Source organism: Dysidea avara, chromosome 3 (assembly GCF_963678975.1).
Source record: "Dysidea avara chromosome 3, odDysAvar1.4, whole genome shotgun sequence".
NCBI classification, from domain to species: Eukaryota; Metazoa; Porifera; class Demospongiae; order Dictyoceratida; family Dysideidae; genus Dysidea; species Dysidea avara.
Genome location: NC_089274.1, coordinates 17,118,659 through 17,130,541, shown reverse-complemented (window position 1 = coordinate 17,130,541; position 11,883 = coordinate 17,118,659). Strand labels below are relative to the sequence as shown.

Here is an 11,883-nt window from a genome sequence, read left to right as displayed (position 1 = left end):
TGCCCCGGACCAAAATTTTCGTTACAGGCCAATTACCTATGGCGCCAATATACGTGGCTGGCCGGAGTCATTTTTTTGTTCCTAGTGAAGTTCCCAGCCAAGTACCAAATGAAGAGACGCCCCTAGGCCTGACTGGTCCAGTGCAGGTGACTGATCTCACCTCTGAGTCAGTGTTTGCTAGTGGTAGTGGAGCATCACACAAGACTGAGTTACTGGCACTTACTGATCCTAGTGTGCAGCATGATCAACTTGTTCCCCAGCCAAGCTATGATGCCTTACAGAACCAGGAGATCAAAGTGCTTTTCTGTGGTGATCAATGCACTGGAAGAACATCACTAATACGACAGATAATCAATTCCGAATACTCTTGCCAGTATAATCACACTGTATCCTGTGAATATCATTTAATACCATGAGGTGGATAATGAATCTCAGATATTGCCCACAAAACAATAGGAATGTGTGAGCTATGTATTCACCATTTCCTTTTTGTCACTGGTCTGTAATGCTACATGGGTTATATAATGTTGCCAAGCCCACTGTTTTTTGTTTTTTGTCTGGATGGAAGGGAGACTACTTACATGAGTCCTCTTAATATACTAGTTTGTTTAGCTTTTTTGTTATAGCATACAGCTATACGCATGTGACTGTTCTGTTAGGGTAACTGCTGTATTAGAGTATCTTGAGTCAGCCTCAGTGATGTGGTCACTATTTCATATTTTCACTGTGCTAGCATTATAAATACAACTAGAATAATAATAAGGGGTGTGGTCATTGTGATCAAGTAAATAGATTGTTTAGAGGTGTGGTCTATGTGCTCAATCATATGATGTTTTTTGTTTTTTTGCTTTTGTGGCAATCTAACCAGAAGCATATCAATATCAAGTCCAGACTTGATGTGCTCCTGGTCTAACTGAGCTAATGGCCATGTAGCTCTAGACATAACTGTACAGAAACAAGGTGTAATTCAGTTGCTTAATGATTATACCAAAGAAATCATTTTGTATACAGGTTGTGTGCTATAGAGCATAGAATAAATACGTAGGATGAAAATTTTGTAGATGTTTAAGCAATTGTGATATCAGCTTCTCAAACATTTGCAGGGGTCATGGAGAAGGGGGGGGGGGGACAAAGGGGACTGCAGTCCCTGTGAAAAAAAATTGTAGGGGCTTAGCCTCCCTAAAATTATCTATAGTTGTGATGGAGAAGCTAGCTTAGTAGCATCATTCGAGGTACTCTAATAGAACAGTCACAGGACCAGTGTAGCAAGCTACGTATGTAGTTAAAAATAAGGAGATATAGTCTAGTTGGTAGAGGGCAACTATTGCCAGCAGGTAATGACCTTTTTTTGGGTCTTCATCATACAACTAGGCCATGGCACCACCAAGCTAGACCCCCAGCCCCCCTTAAATATAGGTGTCTCCACTGCCTCTGAACATTTGTAATATCATATGGTATACATTTCCTGTAATAGAATGTGTACTTGTTGACACACTGATCAGGTGACTAATGGTGGAACACTACAGTTGTTTGGATAAGGGTTTAGATAAGCTAAATGGCTTAATTGCCCCCAATTATTGGACTTGGACATATTTATGTAGACTTTTCTTAATGATCTGAAGCATGCTCTGGTGTTCAATAGCAAGGTGGTGAGATATAAAGGCAATTACTATGCCCTGAACTTTTGGGACCGAGCTGGTATGTGCAAGTTACATAATAAAAATTGCAATGCTGTTTTTTTTTGTTTGTTTTTTTTCCATGCAGTTGACATGGCTTTGTTAGATGACCAAAACAAGGACAATGTAAGTCCATATTCAGTGTAAATATATTTGAAAGTAGTCATCCACCCATGACTACATGCTATAGTATGTTCACGTTGAGCTGAATCCTGAAAAACAGCTAAAAATTAAAAGTGGACCTTTTCTCAACAGAGTTAACATTTCAGCCAACCAGATGATTATTGGTAACAGCAAAGTTGTCAACAACAGATGCACACGGTTTGGCTCCATTACAAGTTTGGGAAAGGGCTGTAATGAACACTGTGCTTATATGGCTTCCCCATAGGAAATGTATCGTGAAAGTTTTGATTGGTCATAAATATTATGTCAAACACTTGAACAAAAAGATTTTGAAATATTTTAGCAGGACAAGCAGTACTACAAAAGAGCCAAATTTCAAGATCTTGTATAATTGCATCCATGAGTTATTAAATGTTTTTGAGGATTCAGCTCAACGTGAACATACTATAATTTTGGTATTAGTTGGAAAGGAATCTACCACTAATATTTTTAGGAGGAGTTCTATAATGGAGCTATGGCAGCATTCATAGTATATGATTTAACAAGACTGAATGATACCCTGCCCAGCGTGACAAAGTGGAGAGACAGGATCAACAGTTTTGTCTGTAGCAAGTCTGGTGATCCCATTCCCATTTTTCTATTGGGAAATAAGGTTCAGTTACTGTACATGTTGTGTGGCTATGAAACATGTTATTGTATAACAGTGTGGTCTTCCTGGATGTCATCATGATGCTTCCTCCTTTGTTGAAATAAATAGATTTAGTGGACACTTCAGAACATCTGCTAGAATGAGAGTGGGAATTGACATGGCTATCGAAAAGCTAGTTAGAGCAGTAAGCAACTTTATAACATGCATGTTTAGTAAATATGTTACTAGTGTAAGGTGTAAGGAGACATTAGAAGCTAGTAGGGATCATATACAATAGAAAGTGGTTAAACAAGGGGATCATCACTATTAGATAGCCAATTCAGCTATCCAGTTAACAGTGAAAATAATCCACCCTCCTGCATTGCTATTTGGAGTGGAACTAATAATTTTCTATATAGCTGCAAACTGCCTGTGTTATTGCCTGAGTCAGGGTGTCTACAGTAGCCTGCAACTTGCTGCTGTTGGCCCTCGACCGTAGCTGAGATGGATTAACAGTGCGCTACACATCTGTATTTTCCACATTTTATAAGCTCAGCGAACCTTGGAAACAACCCTGGAAGCAAAGGTATGCCTTAATTTGTTACGTCATGGTACGTTACAGGTGTTTTCTACAACTGTGGTATACTCCTAGGCATCATGCTTGGCTTTTTTGTGTTGAACATCGCCAGCGTTTGCCTGTGGTGTTTGTTTCCATTAAAAAATCATCCTGCCTGCGATGCCATAGAAGCCGGGAAATTTGGATTTACGTATCTGCAGCACAGTTGTTGCGATATGGGCAAAATATGTTTCTATATTGTTTTAAGTACCCCCCATGAAGACCCCGGCAATAACTGCAGGCAATGTGCAGACGTTTTATAGCTATATGGAAACTAGCCTTAATTTTAAGTTTATGTGGCCTAAGGTACAAATTTAATTAAATTTAGGCGATGATTCCTACTAGAATTGTTCTTTACAGCATTTGTTTTGTACCATAATTCATTGTTAGTAACAATGCTTCCAAGTACCAGATGTATGAAGCAACAAACACTTGTAATTACTAATATTGTCTGCGGCGCGCGTTTCTGCTTTACTGGCCGCGCGACTCACTACCGTGAGTCTTGATAAGCAATATAACAGTTTCGCATTTTGACTATGTTTTGCCTGTCACACAGCACACAGAGTGCAATATGTGAAACTAGAATACATCTAATCTGGCTTACTAAGGCTGTTGGGGGTGTGGTATATGGACAAGTTTTATTTTATTCTTACGTGATAGGTAACATGGTTATATGCTACTACAAATTGACACCTTGCTGTGTTACAAAGGAGAGTTCATGATGCACGCATTATACATACTGCGGTACAGTGAAACCTGTGTGTTAAGGAACACCTTGGGACTGACCGAGGGTGTCCTGATTTTCCAGGTCAGTTTATTTTAGTACCACTTCCAAATGTCTGTATTATGTAGGTGTCCTCATTTTCAAGTGTCCTGATTAACAGGTTCTACTGTATACCAGAAGGCACCATGAAGTCAAGGCTGAAGCAACATCTGACAGTAAAAAAAAAAAAAAAGCATCTAGCCTTAGCCATTAATATGCCACACTCATCTGAAGGCATTAGTTATGTACTTAGGCAGTCAGTAGAAAATTCTGGCAAATAGAAAAATAAAATTTCTTAGCATCTCATAAAGCATTTCATGTCACACTAAAGGCACTTTTGGGCTTGATTATACGTACCTAACCAATACTGCCACTAGTATATCTTCAGGTGTAGGCAATCTCCCTGGTTTTGTTATTTATTTATTTCCACAACTTTTTATTTCTTTGGTCCCTAATCAAACATTTGCTTGTACTTGTTTGTTTACTTTTTGGTATATTATTATAACTGGTGAACCCACGCATACTGCATTAGAAGAAAGAATGATGCCAGGCTGAATGTGCACCCAACTATCAATTGCTGAAATAGTGAAGCTTTGTTTTCAGCTATTCATATGTTCATGTAGCCTGTTTCACAGTGTTTCAAGCAAAGAATACTTCGGGAAGAACCTCTGCCATCAATTCAGTCACAACGAAAACCTTAAACAATTCCTGTTACAAATGTAGGATCCATCACGTGGCGCTACCACAAATTGACATCTTATGTAAAGATAAATAGGACAAAGAAGAGAGTGTGTGACCACATTTTAGTTATATTCATTTTAAGTGAGTTTTGTGACAGAAGCCCTTTTAAACGCTTTGATACCCCTTCATAACAAGGCTTCTTTGAAATGAATATGGCTAAAACATGGAACAATTTCTACTTACACTCTTCTTTATCATAGACTCTTGATTGTATGTACTGCGGTATGCTGTTGGGCTGAAAGAACATCGAACAGTGAAAAAATCGAGTCTATTGTAGGCTTAGTTGTAATTACGACATCAGTCATGGAGTCAGTCAGTAGTGAATAATTAAAACTGTAGCAACCTATTGGAAGTGTTTCAGGTCATACTGAAGAAACTTTTAGGCTTGGTTACAGGTTTCATATCCAGGTGAGTTGTATGGTGATGCAGGCATGAGTGACTTGCCTTGTGCTTCGTGGTGAACGCAGTCACTACCGGACAAGTAGACAACACGTAATTTATATAATGCTAAACATTAACTTGTGTTTATGTGTTCAGATATCATACCCAGGTGGGTTGTTATTAGATGCACTAGTAACAGGCGTAGGGTATTGAAGGGATATCTTCAAAATATCAGACAAAAATTATGTGCTATGTGGTACGTGCATGGCTATGACACTGCATGTGGTACTTCAGTAAAATTGTGATTTAATCTTAGTGTAGCGAATTTTCATGTTTTAATAACCAGATCCCACATTTTTAAAATTCCATTTTACTACATTTTCTTCATCTAGATAGCGGTTAACTGAAGTTTCAGCCCTAGAAGCTGAGGACTTTTGAAGCTACAGTGCTAACAACAGAAAGATCAATGTGTTCAGCGACAATACAGAAAATAAACTACAGACACATAATAAATGATCATAACTTACAAATGCAGTCCTTTACAAAGATGCAACATGTACCATCACGTTCTCTATGAACAGGTAAATCCATTGCTGGGCAGGTTATTTCTTCCAGGTCCTTCCTATGACCTGGGAAAAGGTAGAAAGTTGAGAGAGAAAAACAAGAGTAAATCAATTGTCCAGCATGAGGCAGACTAATGCTCATATGTATTTTCAATCTCCTTGGGAGCACTGAGACAAAACAAAATTTTCGGACCTTGGGGAACCCGATGCTACCAAAGTTTATGCAATTAGCACCTTCCTTTGTTTTGAAACAAGTGCTCAAATATTTTAAAGGATTTTGTAATTAATGTTATTTCATACATTGTGCTTTATACATTCTTCTGTAAAAATTAGGCTTGCACTAACATGGGATTCTTGCAGTGATCTCGCAGATCTGATCACATTTAGTATATCAAACACTGGAGTTTTAATACATATAACCTTCACAAGAGCACTAATATTACTATTGATTAAGTACCATATTTTAGTTCACCTGCCTGCCTAATTTCAGGAAATTGTTTGCAAAACTATTTTTGTGTGTGTTCCTAACTTTCTATCTTTCTCTGCCAATGTGAACAAAACATTTTGTGCTAAATAGCAAGCCAGTTTGTGAGAACTAAAAGCTGTGTAGTAGCCTGCATTGCACAGCCTCAGTCTGCAATGGTAAGGTGATTCTTTATGCCAGTTTAAAATATGGTTTCTGAATACACTGATGACGGCTTTCCCAATTGGCTCCAGCTAGAGGAGCTAGATAACTGAACTACATAGCAAACCTCAAATCAAAGTAGTGCTTTAACTTTTAAATCTCACCAAATCCCATTGAGTTAAAAGGGGTGTGTCCTGCTATACGTGTCCCTGCTATATGTGTACTTCAGGCTTTGTCTAGAGAATTTTCATAAGAAAACATGGCAGACTTTACAATGGTTAAATCAAGTTGATGTGCTATTTCTAAAAACCAGGTGCCATGCAGCTAGTTTTATATAGCTGGAATTAATAACTAATAGTTTCTGTTTTGTAATAATGCTATTATGCATACAGTTTGAATCCTGGGGTTGGAGGAATATTTTTCCTTACTTTGGCCCCTTTCTGTTACACCTTATTTGCTATTAGTCATTGTTTAAGTCTGAGTCCTTGTAACTAGGTTAGGTAATATTAAGGCTATAGCACAAGTTGCTGTCAGACCTTCAGTGCCGGTCACTGTAAAGCATTAATAATAATAAAAAATATTAATTACAGAATTGTCAAATTAATAGTTATTGTTATTTCGTATTTTGTAATTGGTTTGTCATTATTTAATTACTTTGCTATGCATAGCTAAGGAAGTGCTGATTCTAATAAACTGCCATAATATTATTATTTTGCACAGAAGTATCTCCTCAACTGTTTTATAGTTTGTCTATTGTGTTTTTTCCACAAATTCTCTCAAGGCTGTCCTTAATTGCTCTTTCAAGTCGAAGAGATAAGATCTTCCTAGTAGCCAAAGAGGCCTGCTATGGTGTTTTTCAGTAGTTAAATACCTGAATAGCCCAATGGGAGGGTAGTTAATGAAGTTTGGGGAGTCATTACACCCTTATTTTAAACCAGCAAAAAAAAAACCATATTATGCAAAGTTTTCCTATGCTGTAGTTTAATACACGCTTCATTAATAGTGTTTAGTTCTCATAGGCTGATTTCTTTCACCACTAAAAGGATTTGCTCACATGGGTATGTACAGACAAAGGTAGATACATTAGATCTTGCATAACAAGATGTGACGTGCGGTAATTATAATTTAAAGTTTAAAAATGAATTTATTTGATTGATTGAAATCTTGTGCACATGATTTTACTTGTTCTGTTGTCACTCAAGGTCTATTAGAACCACTGTAGATAGATAGGTACACACACACACACACACGCACACACACACACACATACACACACACACACAGACACACACTTTTTTACAAAAACAATCACCTAAAGGCTTGCATAATTGTGTATTAGCAAGAGTTCATATTAGTTAGCTATATGCAGTTAGCTTTATGCAATGTTAATTTAATTCATGTTGAATAATCTTATCTAGTAAAGGATATCAGGACACTTGATAGTGTGTTGTGTGGCCAAGTACAGCTAGTACGGATGCACTGCAGACAAGTGTGTATTTTACAGGAACCAAGAAAACACTGTTTTCATGCATTCGTATCTTAATAGTGCCTGAATGAAAATTAACTAGTTTTGCTGCGGGAACTCCCTCATGGGGGGCACCTCCTATTCCAAATTTGAGCTGAATCCACCCAGCCATCACTGAGATATGCGCCTTCAAAATTCGTCTTATTTTCTTTGTGTTTTTCTTCTTAATCTACTTATATAAATTTTCTTTTCACACACTTTAGAAAAATTGCAATAACTCATGTGTGCTTTAGTTGATTGACTTCAAAATTGGAGGGCAGTAAGAGCATAATGCAGCACATCTACAGCCTAATTTTCGTACAGATCGAACCAAGAACAATGGAATTATGTGCAATTTTGAAAATTACAAAAGAGATTTGTTGTCACACCTACAGGGTAATCTGCTTGACGGAATAACTTGAAAATCAGTCTGTACATGAAGTTACTATTGTAGTGCAAACTTTTTGTGGTTTGAGAGTACCAAGAGTATTAGCTAAGGAGATCTAAAGCAAAATCAAACATGTGAAAAAAGTGTGATCAAGATACTCTAATAGAACAGTCACTGATAAGTAAAAAACGTGTACAAAAAATGCTAGAGAAATTTCTCCAGGTTTCGAACTAGGGACCTCCACACCTATATATCCAAGCCCTTTATCACTCTGCCACTGCTGTCAGTTGTTCACCTCACTTAATTTCTACCTTATCATAGTACTGTATCATACAGTATGATAGTACTGTATAGTAGGGACCACTGTGTGTGCTGTTTACTGCAGATAGCATTTACCAGAAGAGATAGTATCCATCATTTCTATGACTGCTCAGGGTCATCTATTTGAGCTATAAGCTAAACCTTACATTTCAAAATTGTCTAAACATGGATGATAACCATAATAGAAGCCTTAACAAAAGAGAGAAACAACTGTCTGTATTCATGCATCATTAAAGTGGTTTCATTTTAAATACACAGATATACACTGGTTAATACCTGGAAGCCACATGCAGTTCAGCTGGTAGAAGGCATGTAATGAACGCTAGAACACAGATTACAGTTGAAAAGATCGTTTTACAGTAAAAATAAAATTTCCAGCTTATAATAGGGGGTTCAACCAAACCCGCCCTGGGTACGGGCCTGATTTACCAGGTGCTTTTTGAAGCACATACATATTACCACACCTCTTAACAATCTATTTACTCAAACATGATGACCACACTCCTTGATTGGTCTAGCTGTATTTATAATGACAGCATGGTGAAAATAAGGAACCCCTGTTGATATTCCAATAATCTCCAACCAAGAGTTCATAATATATATACTGTAGAAGGGCGTATCGTGAAATTATGACGTGATGCTTCCAAGTTCTCCCATTTCTCTTTGTATGATTAATGATGTCATTAATTGAACATAATATCAATCGAATGCGTGCCTAACAATGTTGCTAGCAACCGGACTAACTCAAGTTCTCAGCATTTCTCACCGAACTACAAGCGTGTATTCATGGGTTTAGACAACTGTGTAGACATTTCTTGCCAGGCCATTCGCAAATACAGCATTTCTGAGCACTGCAAGTGTAACATAGCATTAAAGATTCTTGTACTTTTATGGGTGCTTCTACGTCACAAACCACAACATCTACATCAGAACTTCATGATATGCCCTTCTACAGGGGTATATGAGAGTAGGATACTCTCCTCAGTATATTATTATGAACTCTTGCTCCAACTCATACAAACAAACATTAGTTTTTGCACTTATATTTGTTTACTGATCTGAGTTGTAGCTACACCATCTCAGCATTAGTTAGGCCATCATTATTAAATTCCTTGTTTCCCGTCACCGCCCGCATCAATTTTTAGGTAGCCGCACCAAATTTTAATTATTTGATTATAGACCACATGTATGCACTATTTCATGATAGAAGGAGGCACAGAGTGACCAAGTTTTAAGGTAAATGAATTAGCTGTGCATAGAACATAGCAGAAGGGTGGAAGTGCCTCCAATCTTGGGTGGATAGGTGTACAGCCTTCAAGATCAAGATACTCTAATAGAGCAGTCAGCAACTGAAATAACAAGAGTCAAGTGTATAATTAATAATCACCTCCCGCCTGCATCAGTTTTTGTTCCATTGGGTGATGGGAAACAAGCAATATAATAATGGTGGCTTTATAGCATGTAGTAATGTAGAAAATCAAAATTTCTCCTTGTTTATATTTTGTATATGTCTTGTATAGGTGTTAAAGGACTATCCAAGACTCCCCGAAGTATGCAGAACACCCCAGGACCACATCTTCAATTCATGATTTTCAATTTAGTATTCTAAATACTAACACTTTTAATTCATTTTGCAATTGTAGTTATTGTTGTCGCTGTACCAGTATTAGTGCGTTGATGTATTTATGTGTTAAAGAACAACATTTCAGTGTACTTTGGGTATCACACCTCCAACAGTTGAAGTAAGCAGATTGGTTGCATCAATGCCTTGTGAAAATGGTGGAACATGCATGCCGCCAGGATGAAATAAACACATACAGTTGTATAAGTTGCAATTTTAATGGACCACAAGTGGGGTCGAAAATGGCAATCTAAAGACTGGATCTTGAGGTAATTTCAGTCAAATCCCTGTAAACATGCACAGCACATGTATGTAATTTTTGACTTTATTCTTTTCTGTGGTGCAGCTTACTATTTAGCAGTCTGACTTTTACAACTAGCCAAAAGTCATATACAACTAGCCCCCTTTTTTAGCCCCTGCTGCTTTATGATTTAAGGGTAGTGTGACTTTGGAATCTCTGACTGCTCTCTATTAGAGTATCTCAATCATTTGCACTACAACCTCTTATTATGTCAAGTTACGGAGAAGCTGCCTTGGCTGCCACATTGGCATAGTTATATGCCACTGGCAACAGTTTTCTTCTACTGTGATGATGTCAGTAGCTTGTAACAAGAGATTTGATTAATGTGACAAACAATAAACGTTACACAATGTGAAATTAGGTCAATGTTGTAACTAGAATATAAGAATTGTGTATTCTAATGTTTGATTGAGTCTCTGTTATGTCACAGTTGTGGTTGTAGTGATTTTGCTCTCTTTTATCATTAAAGAAAGATAGACATTGACTGCCATATTTGCTTGCTTGGGGCCTCCTGGAGTTATAAGGAGGGTCTTCCATGCTACAAGTAGCTAGGTTAATTATATCTTTTCATGGTCCCATCATGAGTGAACAATTCTAATAGAATTTTAAGCCACTCAAATAATAAAAGCAGTCAGGAATACAGCTATATGAAAAATAAATACATAGGGGCAATTAAAGTTGAAGCGTCAATTTTTAATAAAGCATGCAAACAGCTACTAACTTCATAGTGACTATATCAATTAAGAAATGCATGGTGACATAATTTTGACAAACTTGTAAGTTATTGAAATGTAAGTCACCAAAAGCACATGCACAATTACATGTAGTGAATTCACCAGGGTGATATAGTCACTTATCATTAGATACTATAACATACTGCAGTATGGCTATAGTTCATGGTATCTAATTTCAGGGGAAGATCTAGGATTATAGTAAGAGGGACACACTGGTAGAAGTGACTGCACAGTGCATGTGCTTCGCACACTCTGCAAAATGCAAAAGCATGAGCTTTCTTCTAAAATTTAACATTCTGAGATTGAACTTGACTAAAAGTTTTATGAAATTCAATGGTATGCTACTGAGCTGAAACAAATAGTATAAGTCTATAAGCTAAAAATCAATTGTAATTGTAAGTTCAAATACTATATTGAACTAGAAAACAGAATTATTATAAGGTCTAAGAGTATATGACTGTTCTATTAGAGTATCTCAATCTCTAAATGTAGAGGGCTCTAACCTATACCTAATTTCCTGTGTTCTCCTTATGCTTTGCCTAGCTATATGGGTGCATGGCAAATTTGCTAGAGACAGCTAGTTAGCTATATGTTCAATGAGCAACACTATATGAAAGGTTCTGAAGCCCCTCCCCCAATGTGCCCCTGAACTTCACATTAGAATGTCCCCACTTATCAGATTAAAAAATACAAGCAGGGGCAAGAGGATGGACCAGTGATATTGAAAGCAACTTAATTTACAAAGCAAGTATGCTTCTGCAGTTACTTGGTTGTCCATTTTTATTAACAGAACATACACTGCATCCTTTAAAACAGTTCTATATGCATTGCTTTATACTTTAAGCCTTACTCACATTGAGTACACTGCATACAGTGCCATGGTGTGTGTGAAACCATT

General features: G+C 37.2%; 1 protein-coding gene across 1 annotated transcript; it reads left to right on the top strand.

Moving 5' to 3' along the window:
- On the top strand, positions 1-10,056 carry LOC136249801 (ras-related protein Rab-32-like). The gene is made up of 6 exons (XM_066041928.1): positions 1-386; positions 1,623-1,698; positions 1,765-1,802; positions 2,293-2,451; positions 2,504-2,632; positions 9,850-10,056. Exons 1-6 carry the CDS (start codon positions 39-41, stop codon positions 9,916-9,918), a joined length of 819 nt encoding a protein of 272 aa, XP_065898000.1. The 5' UTR covers positions 1-38; the 3' UTR covers positions 9,919-10,056.
- Positions 10,057-11,883: the final 1,827 nt, after the last annotated feature.